Source organism: Lepidochelys olivacea, assembly GCF_965140295.1.
Source record: "Lepidochelys olivacea isolate rLepOli2 genome assembly, chromosome: 2".
Taxonomy (NCBI): Eukaryota; Metazoa; Chordata; order Testudines; family Cheloniidae; genus Lepidochelys; species Lepidochelys olivacea.
In genome coordinates, this window is record NC_140412.1 from 129427802 (window position 1) to 129453824 (window position 26023).

General features: G+C 39.6%; 1 protein-coding gene across 8 annotated transcripts in view; it reads left to right on the forward strand.

The window, feature by feature from the left end:
• The window catches only part of CDH10 (cadherin 10), a 159790-nt gene that overhangs the window by 88955 nt on the left and 44812 nt on the right, over positions 1–26023 (forward strand). For all 8 annotated transcript variants that reach the window (XM_084621601.1, XM_084621602.1, XM_084621597.1 and 5 more), the window contains one exon: positions 15374–15668. In XM_084621601.1, coding sequence (XP_084477727.1) covers positions 15374–15668 — 295 coding nt within the window. The remainder of the gene's footprint in view (positions 1–15373; positions 15669–26023) is intronic.

Consider the following 26023-nt stretch of genomic DNA (forward strand, 5'->3'; position numbering starts at 1 on the left):
AAAATGGTTGACCCCTAGTCTCCCCCATTCAGTCTGCCCCATCCCTATGTGTCCCTGCACCCCCATTTAGCCACCTCTTCTCCCTCCTCTCCCCCATGTGGCCCTGCACCCATACTCCCATTCAGCCCCTCACTCAGTGCTGTCATCCCACTAGCTCTTGTGTCCACTCCCCAATTTTTCACTCCCACTAGCCCTTCTGAATCCCAATCAATGTGACGACCCATGCTGCCCACCCCCCCAGTACATTAGAAGCAAGAGGAAGACCAAGGACAGATCAGGCCCATTACTCAATGAGAGGGGAAAGACAATAACAGAAAATGCAGAAATGGCAGAGGTGCTTAATGGCTTATTTGTTTCAGTTTTCACCAAGAAAGTTGGTGGTGATTGGAAATCTAACATAGTGAATGCCAGTGAAAATGAGGTAGGATCAGAATCTAAAATAGGGAAAGAACAAGAAAAAAAAACTTAGACAATTTAGATATCTTCAAATCACCAGGGCCCGATAAAATGCATCCTAGAATACTCAAGGTGCTGATTGACTGAGCCATTAGCAATTAGCTTTGAAAAGTCATGGAAGGTGGAAGGTCATGGAAGGTGGAAGACATTCTAGAAGACTGGAAAAGGGAAAATATAGTGCCCATCTATAAAAAGGGAAAAAAGGACAACCCGGGAAATTACAGATCAGTCAGCTTAAGTTCTGTACCAGGGAGGGATAGCTCAGTGGTTTGAGCATTGGACTGCCAAACCCAGGGTTGTGAGTTCATTCTTTGAGGGGGCCATTTAGGGATCATGGGCAAAAATTGGGGATTGGTCCTGCTTTGAGCAGGGGGTTGGACTAGATGACAAATAATTAAGAAATCAATTTGCAAACACTTAGAAGATAATGCAGTGGTAAGTAACGCTCAGCATGGATTTGTAAAGAACAAATCGTGTCAAACCAACCTGATAGCTTTTTTTGACAGGGTAACAAGCCTTGTGGATCAGGGTGAAGCAGTAGATGTTGTATACCTTGACTTTAGTAAAGCTTTTGTTACTGTCTCGCATAACCTTCTCATGAACAAACAAGGGAAATGCAACTTTCATGGAGCTACTATAAGGTGGGTGCATAAATGGTTAGAAAATCATTCCAAGAGAGTAGTTATCAGTGGTTCACAGTTAAGCTGGAAGGGCATAATGAGGGGGGGTCCCGCAGGGATTGGTTCTGGGTCTGGTTCTGTTCAATATCTTCATCAATGATTTAGATAATGGCATAGAGAGTACACTTATAAAGTTTGTGGATGATACCAAGCTGGGAGGGGTTGTAAATGCATTGAAGGATAGGATTAAAATTCAAAATAATCTGTACAAACTGGAGAAATGGTCTGAAGTAAATAGGATCAAATTCAATAAGGACAAATGCAAAGTACTCCACTTAGGAAGGAACAATCAGTTGCACACATACAAAATGGGAAATGACTACCTAAGAAGGAGTACTGTGGAAAGGGATCTGGGAGTAATAGTGGATCACAGCCTAAATATGAGTCAACTGTGTAACGCTATTGCAAAAAAAGCAAACATCATTCTGGGATGTATTAGCAGGAATATTCTAAGCAAGACATGAGAAGTAATTCTTCCGCTCTACTCTGTGCTGATTAGGCCTCAACTGGAGTATTGTGTCCATTTCTGGATGCTAAATTTCAGGAAGTATGTGGACAAGTTGGAGAAAGTCCAAAGAAGAACAACAAAAATGATTAAAGGTCTAGAAAAGATGACCTATGAGGGAAGTTTGAAAAAAAAATTGGGTTTGTTTAGTCTGGAGAAGAGAAGACTGAGAGGGGACATAACAGTTTTCAAATACATAAAAGGTTGTTACAAGGAGGAGGAAGAAGAATTGTTGTTCTTAACCTCTGAGGATAGGACAAGAAGCAATGGGCTTACATTGCAGCAAGGGCTGTTTAGGTTGGACATTAGGTAAAACTTCCTTACTGTCAGAGGGGTTAAGCACTGGAATAAGTTGCCTAGGGAGGTTGTGGAATCTCCATCATTAGGGATTTTTAAGAGCAGGTTGGACAAACACCTGTCAGGGACGGTCTAGATAATACTTAATCCTGCCTTGAGTGCAGGGGACTGAATGAGACACTCTGAAGATCCCTTCCGGTTCTATGATTCTATATCCCAGGCCTCCTCACCCGGCTCCAGAGCCAGGGCATTATGAGAAGGCAGCCTTTCCCCCCTCTCTCCATGGCTGGCTGCTCTGGCCCTTTGCCAACTTCCCTGTCTGCTGGTGCACAACAGCCCCTCGTGGGCAAAAGGTGTAATTTAATTTGAGGGGGTGGGGTGGGGGTGGGGGGAATCTGCAAAGTACATGAATTCTGTGCATGAGCAATGGCACAGAATACTCCCATGGAGTATGCATTTGCAGCCTTTCCTTTCTGCCAACCCAAATGGTGATTTTTTTTCATAGATGAATAATTTCTAGAATGCACTGCGTACTAAAACTAACGGGGCCAAAAGTGCCATTTACACTCTCCTGATGGCTTCTGGTACACCTGCCATGCTACCAACTACCCAAAAAGGCTTTTCTGTAACATGACACCTACATGATCCATAAGCAAGGATACTATAGGTAATGAAAGCCATAGAAATGCCAGTAATTATAACTGAAGAGGGACAATTACATTACAGTTGGAAAACAAAGTAAGTGGGAACAGAGGTGGGAAACAAAGAAAAAGAGCGAAACAGTTCCGGTGGCATTTAGTTGAAAATAAGAATAATGACTATCGATTATGGTGGTTAAATTTTAAGAATAAGGCTTGGCAGTGGCCTTAAGGAAAAAAAAAACTCAAGTGGCCTTATATAAGTTGGAGAAAATGAGAGAGAGAGTAGTTTAGAGAGGTTATGTTTAGAATAGTGTACACAGTTTTGGTCCCTGGGGTGCAGCCTGGAACTGGGATACTGCTGAGTACTCTGGCTTACCAACCTGGGCTCCATCTCACACTATGATGTTGTGACAAACTGTAAACCTCTCCAGCTACTGCACTTACACAGATATCCACAGACAGGGACACTCCCAACTGAGTTATAGGAATGCTTTTGCCAGCCACTCATGAAGTAACAATAGAGAGGCTCCAGCCAATTTCCCCAGCTCCCCAGCCTAGGACCCCAGAGCTGTACCATCTTGCCCTGGTCAGAAGCCTGACCAGTGTAAGTTTATTACTGAGTACCCCACTTCTACAAAGGAAAGGGGACATGCACCAGCCCTTGCAACTTGAGTACATTTCCCAAGCACTTCAACCAAAATGCACTGTTTTAGGTAAAATACAAAAGAGATGTATTAATTACAGAAAGATAGATTTTAAGTGATTGTAAGTAATAAGCGCACAGGTCAAAGTTGGTTACCTAAGAAATACCTAAAATCACAGTCTGAGTTCTATAAACTAGACAGGATTTGAATCAAGCAGTGTCTCACCCTGAGAGATAATACAAGCAGGTTACAGATCTTATGAATAGCTTATTAATAGTTTTATATTATTGCTGTAGCAATTATTCAGATGCTCAGCCAAATCAGAGAAAACTGTCACAGCTTCCGGATACAAATCTCTGATGCAGTCCAGATCTTCTCTCAGAGATTTTATAAGATGTACACCAGGAACAAAATTGTGATCACTTCCACCCGACTGAATCACCTCAATGTCTGGAAGATTACAACTTCTTAGCTCACCAGTTAGATGCTGAAGAGTAAGCAAATTATGATGCTAAGGTTGCCACCTCTCTCCATCCAAATCAGTCCGTACTCAGCAATGTCTGTGTCATGATGTACTCCTTGCTCTCTCACCAGCTTCTGCAATCTCATGATCCAAGAATCCCCAGCATCCATATGTTGGCAACAGCACATATTTCTTTTCCCTCAGCAGTCAAGGTACCTGCATTGTCATTTCCAACCTCTGGGCTGTGTGTCTTTGGAAACACCACATTAATCTGTGCTGAAATCAGGAAGTTGCCACTTCTTTCTCCTCCCACTCCTTTCCAAACCCCTGAGGGACCAGTAAAATGCAGATTTTCTCAAAGAATCCATCCAAGGCTTACTGACCACACATCTTCATTTCCTGACCCCTCTGCAGCTAGAACACCTCTTGCCATCCCTCTCCTCCTAGCCACACCATTCCCACCACCTAGCTTGAGTAGACATATTCACATTAACTCAGTGAAAGCTAATGCACTACAAATACGAGGGTAGCCTTGGTATCATGGGCAGTGGTGAGCAATGGCATAGGATAGCTGCCCCAAGAATGTACCCATGCCACTATAATAACAGAGTCCTTGCCTTAAAGCATTCATAGCCTAAATCAATTGGTGGTTCTGTACAAGGTTTGCACATGGATTGGGGTGCACTGACAGAGTTGTGGGCTGTAGGAAGTCTGGTGTATGTTGGTAGAGCTGGTGCTGCCGTGCCATTGTAACTGGTTTCCAGAATGTTTGTGAACGCAAAATTGACTTAAGATAGAGAGGTACATTTTTTGCCCAGCCCTTAACAATTTATATTTTACAGTGATTCTATTTGGAAACAAAGAAAACCTTGTTTTCGGTGAGCCTCCAGCAATAGCCAAAAGAGCTAAGAAGCATTGATGTTAATGAAGTTTTGCATTCATTTAAAAAGAAAAGGACTTAATGATGTTTATACATAATGCAAATTGTATAATAAGCTGTATGAAGTCTAATGTTGTTTTAATGGTTATTTGGTTAATACCTAAGCTCCTTTATAAAGTCATATTTAAGCTATCTAATAAAAAAAATGTTGCTTATTGTTGGCACAAAGGTCTCCTGAAACTGTTGCTTAATTACCTCTTTGATTGTTGTCCTTATTGAAAAGCCTGTGTAGATTAATATTTTTTTTCTTTCCTGTGTTTATGGAGTTTCCAGTGCAGTGAAAGAAAGGGCTGCTTTGGGTTTCAGCACATTAAGCTTCCTAATTCACCTTAGACCAATTTATGCTGAGTGGGGGTATGCTCTTGAAACCTGGTCAACTCTTTTCAAAATGCATATAGTGGACAATTCTCAATTATACCCCATAAGAGTTTGCAGCTCCAGAAACTAACAAGCCAGCAAAAAGAAACATTCCAATCTTGAAACATATAAACTATGCAATAATGAGTATAAGGAAACTTAAATTCCTAGTCATAAGTAGCATCCTCCCCCCTCCATACTGTGCTGAGATCCTTAAGGAAGGAAGAGAAAGGCAGTGGACAGTTCCAACTTGGGTATGGGTCAGGCCAAAGGATGTACATCACTTTACCCAATAGCTATGTGAAGAACACCTAAGAGAGTTGATATAGCTTGAGATTGCTTTACATTTACCATTGAAACCCCTCTGCCATGGGAAGCCTGTTTAAGAGGTTGTGCAGCAGCCCTGTTCATGGTTGGGGTTATCCTAGCTTCTAGAGAGTGGGAAAGGGAAACTGGGCTTCAGAGCCAATGAGAAGACCAAGTGACTATGTGGATGGTTCTTGCCTCTTATAGATCAGCAGGGTTTGTGGGTCTGCCCTGCAGCTCAGTCCATGGCAAACACAGCTATCCTGCCAGAACAATGTTGGAGAAACTCCATGAAGAAAACCTCACAGTTGTGTCCTTTTCTGTTGGCTTGAACCATTAACAGGTACAGGTTACGTACATATTTCACACTGATCTACTTCTGATCTTCTGCAGTTTTAAAAGGAGAACTTACCCTAATATTTTACTTTTTGCACTAAACAATGGAAGGAAAATTAAGCATTCACCTGATAACTCACAACTGCTACTTGGTGCATAGTATCAAATTAATCTCTAGGTCCCACTGGCTCTGCCAGAAAGGGTATGGCCTCTGCCAGAGTAGAAATTGTGGCAGCACAAGGCAGCTGCATCTTCCCCGTCTGCTAGGTGGCCTTGACCTGGGGAGGGGCATGGCCAGGGTGGCACTGATTTCACACACTCATGATGAAGCCTCTGTTGCTCCTATGAAGTTCAATGCCTAAAACAGCAAGGAGTCATCAGCAACAGACGTCATGCTGGAGAGCAGTAGTTAACAATGGGTTTACCGAGTCTGAGATTAATTGTCATATGGACCTTATGGGGTTTGTTCAAATTTTCTCCCCTCTCTCCCGAATAACTTGAGTGGATTTACACCAGAGATAAATTTGGCACAGTGAGACTAATAAATCCAAACTGAAATCAGCTAATCTAACCTTGGCTGTGCAGTGCAGAGTGGAGTGTTTGTGTTTGTCTGTTCTGAGCAAGTAAGAGGATTTCAAAGCTTTTCTTACCTTGCAACCAATATGCAGTTGCTGTACTTTCTTTTAACTTTGTTCTCTTGTCATCTTTCCCAGTCCCACAAAATTGCTCTTTCAGATATGCATTCTTCTTCTCTGTTTCTCACCTCTTTTAAATAACATGCTATAGCACAGGACTTGCAAGCTGTGACAACATAAATGAGTGAGATTTCAGTAGATTAAGGGTATGTCTTCACTACCTGCCGGATCGGCGGGCAGTGATAGATCCAGTGGGGATTGATTTATCGCGTCTAGACTAGAAGCAATAAATCAACCCCTGAGCGCTCTCCTGTCGACTCCTGTACCCAGCACCATGAGAGGCGCAGGCAGAGTCGATGGGGGAGCGGCAGCAGTCTACACGCTGCAGTGAAGACACCAAGGTAAGGCGATCTAAGTATGTCGACTTCAGCTACGTTATTCATGTAGCTGAAATTGCATAACTTAGATCAATCCCCCACCGCAGTGTAGACCAGGACTAAGAGTGAGACTGTAAGTATCTCATTGAAACACAGTGCAAAATCCTTCATCAGACAAGAGAGTTACTTTAAAAACTACCTTCAGAATAAGTCAAAATAAGTGAGTCTCATTACAAATGAATGAAATTTGGCACCAAGCTGCTTCACTTAAAACTCAGCAGTTAGGGAAAAGATTGTGCAGGATAAATACTCTAAAAAGAGAAAACGGAAAGGAGAAATGGTTTTGCCACATCTGTTGTAGATCTTGTCTTCTAGGCTGGTACAAAGGGAAATTAACTGACAAGTTTTAATACCTTATGTTTTGAGATGTAGGGGAAATAACTGTTCTTCAATACCATAGTTATTAGAATTAGGGTCTGCTTTTGTATTTTATAAGTAAGCCTTCCTGTAGGAGTTAATTGCAAGGAGAGTACTACTATACTACAGGGTGTTCAGAAAAGAGATGAATGAAAAAAAAAAGGGTTTGATCTTTTTTAACATCTGAATATCAGTGTCTAGGGCAAAGAATTACAGTATAAGTGAGAACACTTCCTCCAATATATGATTTAACTATAATTAAATAGAAAGAAGCTAAAAAATAAAGATGGAGTTAAACATTCCATCTGAAACTACTGTTCCAAACTGGAGAAAATTCAGGACATTTTCTAGATTTGAATTTTATATCTAGGTCTCATTGTTGGTGTACATGCTCCTGAAAATATACACAGTATAGAGTGATACAATTGCAAGTTATAGGAATTAAAAACACATTTGGGAAGGTAGAACTGAATAGTCTGTATTATTTGGTGAAAACTACTGAGGAAAAAAGTGAGATTTGTTTTATACAGGGAAGTTTCCTATATATTACTGGGCAGTAAAACAAGATGAAAATGGGCTTGAAATGAATAGAAGTTTAATGTAAGAATTTAGTTGATAGATTTTACTTGTAGTACAGTTCTAATCTGAAAAGTGACTACATACATTCTTATTATTTGTATCTTGATACTCTGAATTTTAGGTTAACTAAAATTCAGATAATGACCTTGGAACCTGTAATTTGAATAGAAACAAATTGTATTAATCCTTACATCAGAATACTTGCCATTATTATTAGCTATTCCAGTATTCCAAATTTTCTTGCATGTGAAAATGGCACCTTCTTAATCAATCTGCTCCTTATGTTATTCAGAATAGTATCTTCTGTCTTTACTGATGGAAGTAGGTTTCAAACTTTTTACTTTTGTTAGTACTACAGCAAGAATTCAACTTTCAGATTCCATGTGGAGCTTGGAGGGCTGGCAATTAAGGAAGAAAAATCTTTTTACTTATATAGTGAGCAGATTTGATTTGGAATCATTGAAAGGCAATTAAGGTGTAAACCTCCAGTGTAATTTTCAAGTCACTTTTCAAATTAGAACTGCACCGGTGTAAATTTGAAGTAACTCTACAGACTTTAATGAAGATACTGCAGAACTCTGGAGGTATAACTGACAGGAAATTGCTCAAGAGACTTATCAGTCTATCAACTTTACATATCTGTCTTTTCCATGAAGGGGCTGGGGGGAACAAGTCTGAGTTAGCTTTATTTTATGTAACTCAATTACATTTTCTAGCTGTTGTGTATCTTTCCCTATTGCACTGCTAATAATGTTTCTATAAAAGCCATACACCTAATAGGCTTATTGCTTCATCTTTTTCCAAACATTGTCCAGTATTTATGACACTGCATTCATTTTAATAATACTGCCTTACAGTAGTAAGTGATAGTGCTCTGGTTAATGTGTTTTCAGGTAAACAAAGTATTTTAATCTCAGTCTAGATTAATAACTAAATGCACAGGGCTGTGACATATGGTAATTGCAGTTGCTGTACAGTGAGTCAAACCCATTGGGAAAAAATACAGCAGATATTCTGTTTTTTGTCTAGTAAGATAAAGTATACAGTGGTGACCACTGAAAAGTGAAGTGCTCCTGTGGGAGGTAGAAACAAGAAATTCATTGGTTTGCAAAATATCAGGTATGGAGATAGAAACAAAACCACATCTTCACAGCTGATTGTTTTGTGAGACAAAATTGTTAAGTGAAACAGATGTCTCTTCCTTTCTCAGCTTGGCTGTCATGAAACATAGACGCCCATTAGCCAAAAGAGCTATGTGAAATGTTTTACACTTAAAGTAGTATACAGGAAAACTCCACTAGCTTATTTTTTGCCAACTTCCCTGCTAGTCAGGAAAAGACAAATTTCATTTCACTTGGGACAATATCTTTTAAATTTTCATAGAACTATTTAAAATAATTCAGTTTTGGGGTTTTTTCCCCCAAAACGTCATTTATAATGGACATTTCTGATATTAGCACTATAGGTTGCCATCTTACTGAACAGAGGTTTTGGTTTTGTTTTTGATTTGCAACAATGCTATGTGTGTGAAGTCAGTGCCAGAGGACCTGCTTTTGATCTTACAACAGAGTAAGGCTGTAGCACCTTGCAGAAGTTATTTCATTTCTGACCCACAGAAAGGAAAGGTGGCAGTGCTTACAGAATGAGCTAGAATATAGTCTACCTCCTTACCTCACTTCTGTGTGTTTTACTGCTTTACTCCTCTAGTTACCACCTGTAGTCTGACCTACAGACCGTGAAGCTTCAGGGGAGAGTGAACACACTACTGTAATGTGTGCTTGGTGTTGGAGTAGGATTGGGTGCCAGCATAGTGCCCCTGCAGTGTCTGTGACACCATGGTGATAGGTCCTCCCTGTGAGTTCTTCTGAAGTCTTTATGTATTAAGTGTGGGAACTACAGCCTCTTTCTAAATATTCTGCTCTGCAGTAGGGCAGCCAGCCACCCCCAAAGCATTCATAGGTGTGTCCTCAAAGTCCTTTATTTAACTACTTCTGGTTCATTTGGGTGCAGTAGAGGAAGACACTCTTCGTTGACTAAATGTTGTGGCTTTTCCCAAATATCGTTACATTTTCATCAGCAGTTTAAGTACTTTTTATACATATGTAGCAGCTAAGAGACCTTTTGAAATATGACAAATCTCAGAAACTCAGCATAGGTTTGTGATCCTTTTGGAGAAACAGAGTCCCATTTTAAATTCATGACAAACTAATTTGAAGTACTGTTGTGACTATTATGAACAGCCCTACTATAAAGTAATGGGAAACCCTATATCTATCTCCATTCTGTATTGCCTTTATCCAGAGTGTCTAGCTATCCTATACTCATTCTATGAAAAATAGGGACAGTCCAAATTCCCAACCTTTTTCGGGAGGGCGGGAGGGCTTGGAAACATTTCAGGATTCACCCCGGTAAATATGTCATGTAAGTAATGTAATTATCTGCCAACAATGGATCCATGAGTTTATACAGTGTATCTTGTGAAAATGAAGGAAACAGATTCTCCAAATTATTATGCAATTAATTGAACAGTTGTTTAAGGTAATTCTGAACAAAATAAGAAACAACTCAAACTTTCCTTCATCCCTCAGACTGGAATTATCTTTTGAGGTTTTAAAAAAAATGGTTAATACCATTCTTTCCTCCTTACAGTTTTTTATCACCTTTATTTTCTATTTGCTGGTTGGGTAAAAATGAAGAAAAGAAGAAATCCCAGGAGAGGTTATTTTTGAGAGCTATGTACCCCAATTTGCAAATGAAAGAGGGTCTAAAGTTCTGATAAGTGATTCTTTGAGCCCAACTTAAACCCTTTAAGTGTTTCAAAGTCCTCCTATCACTAATGCATATGTTTGTTGTTGAATACAACATAGCTCCTCAGACCACCTTAGGGTGATATACGCATGCCAGAAAACAGTTACTTATGCTTTATGTCTGTGGTTCTTCATGTGTTATTTTTGCCTACCTGCAAATGTGAGTTGTGCTCCCAGCACCCCTGAGCTTGGGGAGACTTCTAGAAAATGAGTGCCTATTGGGACCGTGGAAGCACCCCTTAGTGACACTGAACATTTGGAGTGAACCTTATAAACCTCTGTTTCTTATGATAAACCCCAGAATCCTGTGTGAGCACAGCTCTAGGTGGGATATTTGAATATGCTGTAGCTCATAGGCTAGAAAAGTAACTGAAGGGAGCTGCTTTATGGACCCACACTCTGACTCTGATTTTGAAAAGTGGATTTTACCTCAGCAAACGTGACTTCCTTCATCTGCATAGAGCTTTATTACTCTGATTTAATGCAGGTGAAGCGAATTCATTCTGCAAGTGCAACTCCCATTAAAGTTGTTAGAAATTTCACATGCAGATCAAGGGCAGATATATCTCTTCATCTCTACAATAATTTGGTAAAAGAAAAGGGCTACTTTAAATTAGCCTGTCACCACTGCATGTTTTTTATAACCACTCAGTGACCTGAACAGATAAATATTTCAGGAATGGCATGTTGACTTTGCTATGGTATTAAGAAAGTGGGACAATCTGTGACTACATGCAGTAATTTAATATTTAAGGTGACAATATTATTGACTCAGAACTTTGCAATTAGAAATGTATTAGAATGAAGTGTAAATATATTTTAAATACTGTAGATATATAGATATGCACAGATAATATATCACATACACAGAATTCTACATTTAATCCATGAAACTGTCAAAGGCTTCTAAAAATGAGCTCCTTGCAACTATGAGTGGGGCTTTGTCTGGCCAGTTGGGGGAAAAGAGGTTGTAGCCCCTTAAAAGATTTCCCCCTTCCTTAGGAGTGATATCACTTGAGATGGGGGTTGACCAGAAGAGGCTCAGGTAGGTCATTGGGCCCCTGAACACTTAGGGGATAGGAAAGGTGTATATATACACCTGTCACTCCAGTCAGAACCCTTTTTCTCCCTGGATCAGCATAGAACCAGTTTTTTTGGTTTGCCGAGGGAATTGCACTACTCACCTTTTTGGGACTGAGACGGAATTTTTCCCTCATAGCTAGGGCAGGTGTGAATTTTTTCACCTACTCCACAGCAGCTCCAGGATCTGATGGGGTAGGGTCAGGAGATATTATTCAAGATGTCACAACTTAGCAGGTGGTAATTGTCAAGTGGAAGTATTTGTTCCAGAGGGTGGTCTAGTTTCCTGATAAACCAGAATTGGAAGTGTGTTTAGGGAAGTGTAACAGGGTACCTGGCCCCTTAAATGAAATTGGGCCAACTTCTCCTGTTGCAGTCCTACTGCACCCTAGTTTGGTGTCATGGGGAGGGAGGGGCTGCCTCTGGGAGTTATAAATGACAAGTGGTCCAAAGGCAACAGAGTTTGGAATCCAGAATTCAGAGGACAAGAGAGCTCAGAGGAAAGGCAGAGATAGGCTCAGAGCTTCAGGAAGGGGATGCCCCTGAAGAAGGGAGCCATGAAAGTTTCCTAGTGAGCAGCAAACCAGATCAGGCTGGTGAAAACAGGAGGCAGCTGAGAGGGGTCCACCTACAAACTTCCCCAGGACACAGTGCCACAGTCAGAGAGGGATGAAGGCTGAGAGCAACAGAAGGAGATGCCTGCTGGCTCTCTGAGCCGGAGGGCTGAAGTCTGGGGAATGATGGAGGAATGAGTAGAACCATAGGGAAACAGCTAGAGTGTGAGGTGTGAGGTGTGGTAAGAGAAGTCAAAACTGCACTGGGGAGCTGGGGCACAGTGAGAAGAGCCAGAGCTGTATTTGGTGTATTGTAGGGACTGGAAAGAGTGAATGTACTATTTGGACTGGGGAATTTTGAATTATGAAGTGGGACTTTTGTTATAAACTAACCCCACAAAAGATCCATTTATATGTAGAAGCATGTCTGGAGTTATTGGGGACTCTATAAGAAAAGGGGATATTGAGGCAGGCACACTTTTTGTGCTGTGGCCTGCCATAGGAGGGAACCTCAGGCAGGGCCACCATAGCATAGGGGAAGGTATGCCCTAATGAAGCTAAGGAAGGGGTTGACTCCTATATCTGGTACAGCAGGGAGACAGCTCCTTTTCCCCAGCCCCAGAACTCTCATATGACAGGAGGGTGGTGGGGTCTCAGCAGGGAGAGCTGATAGTATCTCTCAAATTGGTGGAAACGTTTCGTGAAGGAATGGTGACATGTGTTGTACAAGTTATTGCTGGATAGTTCCGAGGTGCATTAATAAAGCTGTGGCCTAATGTAACCACATCCTTTGTACCTTGTGTTTCTTCCTGCATGGTTGAGACCATGTACCCCAGATGTTTGCAGGCACATTTGTTTTCATGCCAAAAAATACTTCAAAAGGAAAGTTACTTTTTGGTAATTCAATATATCTCAGTCTCTTCTTCTCCTTTCCCATGATAGAGCACCAGCTGTTGTGTGTATCATGACTCTGCCCCTCCTAGGAAGCACACAGCTGAAGGAACTGTCAGAGAGATTTCCTTTTTGTCCTTGGGTATGTCTAGGAGAAAACCAGTGAAGAAAATTAGAAAGCAAGGAAGAGGTGGAAGAGAGAGAGCCTGAGGAGAGGTTGAGACTTCCAAGTTGTAGGGGGCAAAGAAACTGGAGGGGGAAAGAAGAGGACTAGATCTTACATAGAAGAGACTCCCCTTACAATTTCTTTCCTTGCTTTCTTCCTGTTAGATGTAACCAGCTGTCCCTGACTGTCTTCCTTGTTTTTAGAAAAAGGAAGATGTATGACAAACATGTTTTGTTTTGTGTTCACTGTTTATTTTAATTTTTAGCTCAAGCAAAATTTAATCTGTAATTCTTTGCTCCATGCTTACGCTTACTGTTAGTTATTGTTGAATCAAGAGAGAATGGGAAAATTACTCTAATCAAAGTTCAGTAACTTTTAATCAGTTTTCTAAGTTTCTCAGTTTCTAAGCTGATAATGGCTTTGGTCCTAGATCCTGCATGAGTTCCTTCCCTTCTCCAGGCTCTGCTCATTATGAGTGTGTGGGAAAGATTCAGCTTCTGAAAATTTACCACAGCAAGAGGAATTAATCCTCAGACCTTTACTTCATCCCTCTGTTCCATTGAACTCATTTGGTTTCTGCAGAGACACCTGGGTATTGCTACATCAGAGCAGACCAGTAGTCCATCTAGTCTAGAATTTTGCCTCTGATATTGGCCTGAAATAGATGCTTTAGAGGAGAGTATGAAAGCAACATAGTGTACCAGGAAAACAAATGTAATAACTGGATACCATGGGGGAATATTTATACCTGATCTACATGTGTGATCCGTTTATTCCCTAAGCATGAACATCTTTTTGTTATCCTAGCTTGTAGGATTGAAGATGGTATTCTGATAAGTAGTCAATGCTACTTTAATATCGCTATGCTGTTTCCCCTAATTATAGTTAAAACATGAGGGGAAAGCCCAAAGTGCTGCACTAGTTTTATTTCATGTGTGAAACTTTTTGGATCATTCTAATATTCTTGCAGCCTGACCTCCTTTTTTTTTTTTTTTTTTTTTTTTTTTTTGTTGAACTTTGATTTTGCGGCTACAATGTTGTGCCTATAAATAAATGTTGCAAAAAATTTGATGGTGCAAATAAGTGTGGACACATTTTATAGTGCTTAGATGCCCAGCTGTTTGCACCTAGAAATGAATGTTATTGTTGTTAACTATTATGTATAGTGTCATTAAATGCACAAATAAGTTAGTGAGGCACGTAACTGCCTGCTTACAGTGATCATAAATTTTGCCAATGGTTGTTTGAACTCACTAAATGGGCTTAAAGAGTTGGTGGTGGTTGTTCCCCCCCCCAAAAAAAAAATTCCATGCTCAACAGCATGGCCACAAAATCAGAAACAGATTAGAGGTGCTTAAAAAAAAATATCGGGGCCTTTATCAGACATGACACATCTGCAAAATTTAAAAACATTTTAAAATATACATTTCAGGGTGAAAATAAATTGAATTATTTAATTCTACAAATCAGACATAACAGACTCAATGAGAAAGCAGGGAATTGTGTAACAGGAAGCGGGGAGGTGGTGTTGAGTGTAACACTCTGGCTTAGCCAATTGCATTTCAGTACAGTATAAAATAGCAAAACATTTTGCATTAGGGCTCTTCCAGTGTTAGAAGTCATTTGTAAAGAAAGATATCTGATAACCTGATTTAAATCAATACTGATTGCTTAATGAATCTGATGCTTTTTGGTTTAGCCTGATAAAACTATTTGATGGGCATAAAAGTGATAATGAGTTACACTGAAATGTACTCCAGTTTAGGAGAAGGAAACATAAATAATAAGAAATAAAAAATTTAAAAATCGTGTGACACACTGCCAGTTGTTCTGTTTTCCTTAATTGTCATGTATCCTGCCATGTCCTTTATCTGCTTAGTGAATTTACAACTAACACAGCAGGTTGTGAATTTTTAATAGGCTCTCTTTAAGGAAAGAAAAGGTCAACATTAACATAAAATTCTTCTTTAAGATTTGTGGCACAAATGTTTCACAGCCGAGAACAGGTGTTGCTGGAAAACTAAAATCTGCCACAACAGTCAAGTGAAACGACTCTTTGTGTTAAGTGAGGGAGACGTGAATGCTTTAATACAGCACAATGACTGCAATGTGCCAAGTCAATGTAAATAGAAAATGAGTGTTTTTCCAGTCCTCATCTTGTTTTTTTTGCATGCAGAATGACTTCATGTCTTTAAAAAACTTTTTAAAGTAAAATATTTCTTTCTCTCTCTCTCTCCTTTAGCTTCACTCTGACCAGGACAAGGGTGATGGATCTCTCAAGTACATTTTATCAGGAGATGGGGCTGGTACTCTTTTCATTATTGATGAGAAAACAGGTGACATCCATGCCACTCGAAGAATTGATAGGGAAGAGAAAGCCTTTTACACCCTTCGTGCCCAGGCTATTAACAGAAGAACTCTGAGGCCAGTGGAGCCCGAGTCAGAGTTTGTCATAAAAATCCATGACATCAATGACAATGAACCAACGTTTCCAGAAGAAATTTATACTGCTAGTGTTCCTGAAATGTCAGTAGTCGGTAAGTAGTGATTTCTGGTGTAAGGACATACTTTTAACTATGATCTTTAACATAACCATTTCCCCAACCATTATAAAGTCAGTTAAGTCCTGATTTTCACTCAGAAGGTAAGTAATATTAGTACTTTTCTTGTTTAGAATTAGAAATAGGCCTGAGAGAAAACCCTACATCTGGTGCGGAGTTCAGGGTTCAGACTCTGCAGCCAGATCCAGATACAAATTTTATGGTTGGAGCTTTTGTCTATTTATAATCTTAAATACATTAATTCAAATGTTGTTGGAATTTGAATAAAAAGATGTGATACATAATTCATGGTTTGGTCTATGTGAATTGTATCCCTCCCTGAAATCTGCAGGAAAAAGGTGATTGGGGAAGCCTTTGATAAAAACTTCAGTGGAGTGTTTCCTTTCTATTTTTATAAACTGAAGCAACTCTAGTCTGCCTTCTCTCTCCTGGGTTCTGTGGCTGAGGAGCTATACTTCCTTGCTCCTGTCTCCTAATGCATTGACAGCAGACACAGTCCTGAAGAAGCTTCTGTTCATTCTGTGCCTTTGTTCACCTCTTTGCATTGTTTTTTGTTGTTGTTGTTTTTCTTTTGGGGGGGAGGGGCGGGGAGGGGTGGACTTTGTTGTTACCCTTCCAGTTCTCCCACAGCTTGCTTGTGGCTGGTGGTAGTCGGAATCCGAAGTGGCTTCGCTGTTCTCTTTATGCTTCATTTCACCCTCTATACTGGTTCTTAGATAAGAGCTTTGCCAGTTCCCATTCTCATTTTTACTTGTGGCTGGTACATGGGCAGGAGCTGAGCAGTTGTTAGGCAGAGTCCCATGGAAGGACATACAAGTACCGTTACACATTGTGCTACATGCTGAGCATGACTGAGATAAATGTAAGCCAGTACAAATAACATTCAGAATCACAATTAGTTGACATGATGCTGAATTCAATTTGTCTTGGTGTATGAAGACTGCAGTGTTGTGGTCAGCATCATGTCAGCTAACCTGTTCAAACTATAGAACAGTCCTCCATATGATGATAACAATTTTACAGAAGAATCATGTAAGGTATGTTTTATGATAAAAAGTGGTCAATATTAAAAATTCAATATTTCCCAGATTAGTATACAATTGTATATGTGATACAAAGTTTCCTACTACATTTAGAATACAAAATAACTTGAGTGTGGAATCTGTTGGTAAATATTGACTTTATAGTAGCTACTAAAGTATGACTTACAAGTATATCATATAATTTTTGAGAGACCTCACTGACCCTGATTAGTATTTACAATCAACAGAAGAAGACATGGACACTAGAAGAGAAGAACCCCCAGAGAACTTTACAGAACTATGTGGGAGCATCATCCTGTTAACTGCATTGTTAACTATATGCATCTACCACATAGTCTAAACCTTCCATCATCTCAAAGTTTCAACATTAACCGAGCAAAGTTTATTTTAAAAAATGGTAATGCATTATCTGGGAAGGCACTGCACAGGGTTATATTGGGATTAGGGCTGTCAAGTGATTTAGAAAATTAATCATGATTAATCATGGAATTGATCACACTGTTAAACAATAATAAAATACCATTTATTTAAATATTTTGGATGTTTTCTACATTTTCAAATGTATTGATTTCAATTACAACACAGAATACAAAGTGTACAAAGCTTACTTTATATTTATTTTTGATTACAAGTACTTGCACTGTAAATAAAAACAAAAGAAATAGTATTTTTCAATTCACCTAATACAAGTACTGTAGAGCAATCTCTTTATCATGAAAGTTGAACTTACAAATGTAGAATTATGTACAAAAAATAACTGCATTCAAAAATAAAACAATGTAAAGCTTTAGAGCCTACAAGTCCACTCAGTTCTTGTTCAGCCAATCACTCAGAAAAACAGGTTTGTTTATATTTGCAGAAGATAATGCTGCCCTCTTCTTGTTTATAATGTCACCTGAAAATGACAACAGGCATCGTCATGGCACTTTTGTAGCCGGCATCACAAGGTATTTACATGCCAGATACGTTAAAGATTCATGTGTCCCTTCATGCTTGAATCACTATTCCAGGGGACATGCGTCCATGCTGATGATGGGTTCTGCTCAATAACAATCCAAAGCAGTGTGGACTGATGCATGTTCATTTTCATCATCTGAGTCAGATGCCACTAGCAGAAGGTTGATTTTCTTTTTTGGTGGTTCGGGTTCTATAATTTCCTCATTGGAAAGTTGCTCTTTTAAGACTTTTGAAAGCATGCTCCACACTTCATCCCACTCAGATTTTGGAAGATTCTTAAACCTTGGGTGGAGTTCTGTAGCTATCTTTCAAAATCTCACATTGGTACCTTCTTTGCATTTTGTCAAATCTGCAGTGAAAGTGTTCTTAAAATGAACATCATGTCCTGGGTCATCATCTGAGACTGCTATAACATGAAACATATGGGGAATGTGGCTAAACAGAGCAGGGGACATACAGTTCTCCCCCAAGAAGTTTAGTCACAAATGTAATTAACACTTTTTTTTTAATGAGCATCATCAGCATGGAAGCATGTCCTCTGGAATGGTGGCCACAGCATGGAGGGGCATACAAATGTTTAGAATATCTGGCATATAAATACCTTGCAATGCTGTCTACAAAAGTGCCATACAACTAAATGCCTGTTCTCACTTTCTGGTGACATTGTACATAAGAAAATGGCAGCATTATCTCCTGTAAATGTAAACAAACTTGTTGGTCTTAGCAGTTGGCTGAACAAGAAGTAGGACTAAGTGGGCTTGTATGCACTGAAGTTTTACATTGTTCTGTTTTTGAGTGCTTTATGTAGCAAAAAAAATCTGCATTTGTAACTTGCACTTTCATGACCAAGATATTGCACTACAGTACTTGTATGAGGTGAATTGAAAAATACTATTTCTTTTTATTATTTTTACAGTGCAACTATTTGTAATCAAGAGTAATATACACTTTGATTTAAATTACAACAGGGAATACAATATTTATGAAAATGTAGAAAAACACTTACCATATTTAATAAATTTCAATTGGTATTCTACTGTTTAATAGTGCAATTAAAATTGTGATTAATCATGAATAATTTTTTTAATCACGATTATTTTTTTTTAGTTAATCATGTGAGTTAACTGCAATTAATTGACAGCCCTAATTGGGACCCTACAAAACTAGTCTGAATAATGAAGGGATCACAACAAGGTTATCTAGCTTCAGTGTTTTTAAAATGGAACACAAAAATAACATTGACTATATATAAATTATAGCTTTTCTGGTACCGTAAGTCTCAGCAAATGTCATGCAGCTTCAATTAAGGAGATGATTTTGACAGAACAGTTCTGTATCATTTGGAAAGGGAGGCATATGGCAGGAGCTGGGATTGGAAAAGCCATCTCAGACCATCAGTCCCATCCTCAAAATCTTTCTCTAAAAGACATAGAATCATAGAATATTAGGGTTGGAAGGGACCCCAGAAGGTCATCTAGTCCAACCCCCTGCTCAAAGCAGGACCAATTCCCAGTTAAATCATCCCAGCCAGGGCTTTGTCAAGCCTGACCTTAAAAACCTCTAAGGAAGGAGATTCTACCACCTCCCTAGGTAACGCATTCCAGTGTTTCACCACCCTCTTAGTGAAAAAGTTTTTCCTAATATCCAATCTAAACCTCCCCCACTGCAACTTCAGACCATTACTCCTCGTTCTGTCATCTGCCTCTGAGAATGTCACTCTGCGGTATTATCTACTTTAGTCTCTTGTTACCTTGTTCATTTTTCCTCTGTGCAGGTCATGGGCAAAGATGAGGACCCTGCATTTAGGTCAGTAGCCCAGTAAGGCTGCCCGCTTTATGTAGATTACTGTACATATCCTCTTCCTTCATTCTTTTCCTCACTGAGTCCCAAAGGATTACCACTTATAACTTTATTCTTTGTTCTTTCCTGTCTTCTTGGTGTTCCTCATGTTTCGCAAAGGGTTTCTTCTCATGGCTGCAGATAAATCAATTTTCTTCCCTGTACTTTTTCCTCTGGACTCTCTGCTAATATCCTTCAGACAAGAATAGATGTTTCTGACTTTAAACCTGTTATGATTCCTGTTATGATCTCATCCTTTCTTTCCTTTCAATTATGCTTCTCTATTCATCTCTTCCAGCCTAGGAATTCTGTTCTTTAATCACTCCCTCAGTGTTCTCACTTCATATCTTCAGGGTTTAGCAGCACAGCCTATGAATTCCCCAGGCTATGATTTTCTTCGCATCTTTGATGGCTATCATCCTTCCTAGTTGTTCTTCTAGCCCTCTAATCTATTCTGCCTTCCTGCATTATGGATATCAATGTGCACTTCATAAAGGTGTAACCTCCCTCTGGGTTTACATGTGGACTGCAACTTGGCCATCCCACAGTTAGCCTGTCATCTTTAGACATAGTTTTCCTTTTGTCTTTCTCTTCAGAAGAACAATCAGGACTATTTATAGCTGCCACTGCTCTACTTGCTCCCCAGGCATTTGTTCACTCTCTCATTAGTGTGATATGTCCCCTTTTCCCACTGCTAAAATATCATAGCAATAATTGTTTTCTATAGCACTTCCTTCTTATTTCAGTCACTTACCATGCTACCACTTTGGATATTTTTATTTTTATTTTTTTCTGTACTTCTTCCTGCTAATTCTCCAGCAAAACCCTCCCACATCTGCTCAGCTAGAATCTCAGAATGACAGGTTTTAATGGCTCATACGATTACATTGCATCCTCGTATTTTGTACCAAACACTATGTCAATCCACTGCACACTAAAATAAAATAAAATCTACAGTCAGCAGCAGAAAAATCCAAGGAATAATGATTATTATGTTATTTTTTGGAAGGCCACCCAAAAAGATTTACACAGTCTTGAGTGCTATGCTTGTCCCCAGCAGCTTTTTCCTCACTTACTGGAATGCCAGGTATCTAGACGCTCTTTCTGACATTACTTTCACTGAGTCTATCTCCTCTCCATTTAATTTGCTGCATGTAATATAGCATTCACATTTCAAAAATTAACAAACTGGAAAGTACATGCAATTATTTCCCCTCTTTTTCTCGGGAAACAGCAGATAGATTTCTGCTAGATTTCTTCAGCGTGCTGTTTGTATAGATATGCCAGCAGAAGGGAGCTTAGTGTGTAGTTAATGCACAAAACTGGGAGGGAGACGGTCTGAGTTCTCATCCAAGCTCTGCCATGCATTTCTTATCCAACTTTCTTCTTGTTAATTATCCTGTCTGATCCTTACCTAATTTAAAGGTTAAATTCATGAATAGTTGTAAAGTGTTTTAAGATGCTTACATGGAAAGCAGCATAAATTGTGAAGTGTATTAATATTGTTATACCCAGTTTAGGTCAGACTTTAGAGATGTTCAAAAGGTATCATTACAATTATTTTCAGACATGCCTTCTGAGAGCTACAATATTCTAGAAGCTGGCTGTTTAGTTATATTATGTAAAGGCTATTGGCCTGATTCAGCAGTGCATTTCTCCACTGTATGGCATCAAATGTGTAGTTATCGCAGGGTAAAACTGGATTAATGCAATTGTTCTATAAATTATTTATAATGTACCAGATTCACCAGTACACTCCAGCTACTTTGGTCTATTTACAGAGTAGTCGGAGTGTGTTTGGTGAATTTTGGTCCTTTTATGTTCTACCATACAGTGGTATTCTCAAGGGTCAAAGTTTGCTCTCAACATGTAGCTCTGCCTCCTACCAATTTCATCAGAAGTTGTGTATGTGCATCCAAGGGACAGAATTTAACTTGAGGGCTGCATAGAGCAGAGTATTTACAGTTCTTCTTTCAGCAGGAAGTATCTTTTAAGTGCACTGGACATGATTTTTCTCTGTCACAAATTTTCCATTAATTTGATAGTTATTCCTGATTTATACCAGGTGTAAAGAGGAGGAGAAATAGATCTGCTATTTATTTCAGTAATGCCATGAGATACTTACCCATCTAAAATGGTGTAACATATCATGGAATATCAAAAATGCAACCCGTTTTCATAGGTTACCTAAGTTGACTTCATTTTAAAATGGAATCATTGATGAAAGACTGTGCAACACTAAGAGGTCTGACGAATTTGTTTCAGTATTTTTCAGTACATTACTGAATTGGCAAACAAAAGGGAAGCAAAGGATGTGCAATCGTTTTGCTTGCATTTCAGAAAAGCTTTTGATACTATTCCCACAAAAGACTGATCCACAAAGATTTGATGTATAAAGACTGGTACATGGGAGTGCTATTGAAATGGATTAAAAATTGGCTACCAGATGGGAAACAAATGGTTTCTTAAGAGGTAACTATAAATTGCCGACAGGTAATAGCAAGATAATGTTGGAAAGGGCAATCAAGGTCCACTTTTACATACCTTGAATGGCTTGAAAGAGGGTTTTGTTTCAAAAGTGGTTAAATGTGATGATGAAATGTAAAGGAAAGCAGCTAACACATTCAAATTGATCTGTACAAATTAATTTTGGGGGCTGATTAGACACATGCAATTCAGCATCGCAAAATAGAAGGCAATAAGGCTACAGGGTAGAACAAATCATAACTTGAGCTGGTAGAATTATTCATTGGGAGTATATTATGTAAATTTAGTCTTTTTTTCTGTTTGGTTAATCACAGGGTCCCTATTGTAGGTGAGATTATGTCAGATCCCTGTGTGGTGCATGGAGAGGGTGCAAGGAGCTTTCCTTTACTTTTATGGCCCCTGCCACCACCCCTGTGCAAGGGCCAGACCCCCAGCAGTATCTCCTACATCCAAAGGAGGCACAAGTCTAACAAGTTTAACAGGGTCCATGCTTTTCCCCCCAACCACCACATAGCAGCTAGCCGGGTGGACAAAGGGAAACAGGCTGCACCATCCAATAAGATGGTACAATCCCTCACCAAACCTGCCCTCCACCCCACCGCGGGTGATGTGGCTCCACATTGCCCTCAGCATGACACTATCTGGTAATGAGAGGCTTGATGCAGAGCTCAAGCCTGCTCCCATTGGTTTCAGTGGGAACAGGATCAAATCTGTAGCCTTCAGAAGGAGCATGTGTGTGTGTGTGTGTGTGTGTGTGTGTGCGCGTGTCTACCTACACTGCAGCTGGGAATATGCTTTCCAGCCTGAGTAGACAGACTTGTGCTAGCTTGGTTCAAGCCAATGTGCTAAAAATAGCAATGTGGACATTACGGCTGGAGCGGCATCTCAGCCTCTCAAGCCCGCCCAATCCTCAGCTGGTGCCATAACATCCACACTGCTGTTTTTACAGCACAAATCTGTCTACTTGGATCGGGACACTTGCTCAGAATAGCAGCATAGATTTACCTTGTGAAACTGCACAGGGGACACTTTGCAATGGTGGTCATTACAGGTATGGAGGTGACCGAGGTAGAGGGAACGTATCCAAAATAATTTATTCCATGCTTAGTGTGGTGTGGCTTCAAATGAAAAATGGAGTCATATGTTGTCTGTGCATCTTGTGAAACACAACTGGTGGAGCATAGCTCTCAGAAAGGCATGCTATAAGATCCAGAAGAAAAGAAATAAATGCATAGATTTAAAAACAAACAAACAAAAAAACAAGGGACCAATAGATTATCTAGTCCAGTGGTTCTCAAACTTTTTTTTTTTTTTTGCAGACCACTTGAAAATTGGTGAGGGTCTCAGCGGACCACTTAATGATCTTTCGAAATGGTGTTAATACCGTTAGCTAACTATTGTAAAGCACTTTTGATAAAAGCGCTATATAAAAAAAATCTTAATAATTAACATTTTTCTTCTACAAATAAAAGCACACAGCTCATATTTTAATATCAGTAGTCTTGACTTTCTAATGCAATGGATGTGCCCTCTCTCCCCCACTGCAGCAGCTCCTGAGCTGGGGCTGGGAAAGAAGGCCATCTGTCTCCCCGGCAGCCGCAGCCCTGGAGCTGGGGAAAGTCACCTCAGCACATCCCACAGCTCTTCACATCCCAAATTCCCCCATCCCCTCTTCACCACCCCACTGCCCCCTCCCACCTAGCCTTTATTCCCCCCAAGGCCACCACCTCACCTTACATGTGCGTCTTCTCCAGGGTCCAGGCACCTGATTAATGGAGCCCCACCGGTGTGGCTCCACTACTTAGGTGGGTGGCCCTTCATTCTGTTGTGTGCAGCTGCCCAGGCATGCACCTTAGAGGGAACTATCCATGGAACACCTGAATGGAGCTCAGACCACAGTTTGAGAACTTCTGATCTAGTCTGACCTCCTGTATAATACAGGCCATAGCATTTCCCCATTTAGTCCTGTCCTGAGCCAAACAACTGATGTTTAACTAAAACTTGTCTTTCAAAAAGGCATGCATTCTTGACTTTTTAAACATTTACAACAAGCTGTTCAGAGTTAACAAATCATCTAACAGCAAATAATCAAAAATGGAATTTAAAGCAATAAATGTCCTATTAATTAGAAAGCTCTATTTCTTTAGAAGCAAAAATGTAAAGCAAGCTGGCAATTTCAAATATCTGTACTTCTACATTTTTAAGGTTGCTCTGTAACTTTTTAAAATATTGATTATAAGGAAGGGCATAATTCTTCACATTGTTTCGCTAAATTGCTTTTATATGTAAGAGAACACTAAGCATCGACTTTCATTAAGGGTGCAAAACCATGAAGAGGTATGTAGAATATTCACATGCTATTGAAAAGAAAAATGGAGAAAGGGAAGCGGACAATTTTTTACTGTAACTTTCAATGTCCGTTAACTTAATCCTCTCATCGGCATTCATACCATAAAACAAAATAAAAATACATCCTCAGATAGGAGGAAGAAATATTATCCAATATCCAGAGTCTTATTACCCTTCAAAATTCAATCAAATAACACTCGAAGGTCCAGTTCTGCTAAGGATTCAGAAATTATAAGTATATTCTCCAATTTTTCCTCCAGAGAGAACTGATAGATATATTTAGTTTTGGTAGAAACAGAAAGACAATCCAATTGCAACACATTTGAATTCCTTTTAATAAATGCTGCTAATTGGTCTGTATAAAGCATATGCATATATAAGCCCCTCCAATTTCACTCAGCACTTAAAAGGAAAGAGAGATAATTCAGCTAGTAAGTCTATAAACTGATCTTGCAAGTTGTTCTGATGTGTATGGAGGAGTGCAAAGTTGTGCTCTCCCAGCTTCCATGCTTGGTGGTAATATATGTCAAGCCGCTTTGCGACCACTCCCTTCTTTGGGAATGAACAGGGTAAAAAAAGGGGACAGGGCCAGGGCAGAGAATGAGTATATCTCAGGAGACATGGTCTAAAGAGAAACCTTCATCATGCTAATCAGGAACTTAGCTATGCATTGCCTTTGCGGCTTGACTCCTTCTCCTCATTAATGTGTCACTTTCATTAATGCTATAGTGCTCATCATTGTTTAGCTTTGCCTTGGATGTGCAATACTCCACTCCTATGCTGTTTGGGATCAGGAAGGTAAACCCTGATCCTGCAATTTGTTGCATGCAGATTCAGAAGTCCATCCACGCACAATACATTGTAGGATCAGAGTCTCGAAACTTAATTTCAGACACCGTAGCAAAAATTATGAGCACTGTACCCCTCAAAATCTACTCTGTGCCAAAGTATGTAATCGTGTCACACACAGCTGAGTCAGTCTCTGGTCTGATGCCTTCCGTCATCGAGATGCACATGTGACTCCCTTCTTAATTTACAGAGTTAAAAATGTACCTTCCCTAAAAGAACAGCATAACCTGTTATCAGTTCCCAAGAGGGTTTTTCAGTGTCCCTAAGGAAATCTGTAGATTAGAAAATGCTTTGGCATATAATAGATTTTAAGTTTTCTGCCTCATGTGGACATGGCCTTTAGCAATTATTAGTATAACAGAAGGTATTCCAGATGTTTGTCTTGTGTTTGTGCAGTCTCCATGTGCAGCCATTTTTTCTATGATTTCTATTCCCAATACCATTTTCTTCAATGAATTCTGCATTCTGTTTTAACTGTTCATATGAACATCAACATAAAAAAGCAGGAACCACCCTCCTGTCCTCCTGACATGCTCTTGCCTTAATTTAGAGGCACCCCTTACTTAGTCATTTCTTGTTTGCTCTGTAGGGACTGAATTCTGCAAGATGCTGAGCTTTCTAGCTCTGGTCCAATAAAGCACTTATGGATGTGCTTAAAATTCAGCATATATATAGTTCCATAAGCAGGACTACTCACATGCTTAAAGTTAATCATGTGCTGAAGTAATTTGCTAGGTCAGGACCAGAGTGCTTAGCACCTTTAGAGAATCCTGCTCCAAGCAAAGTAACAATGTAGACTTTATCCCA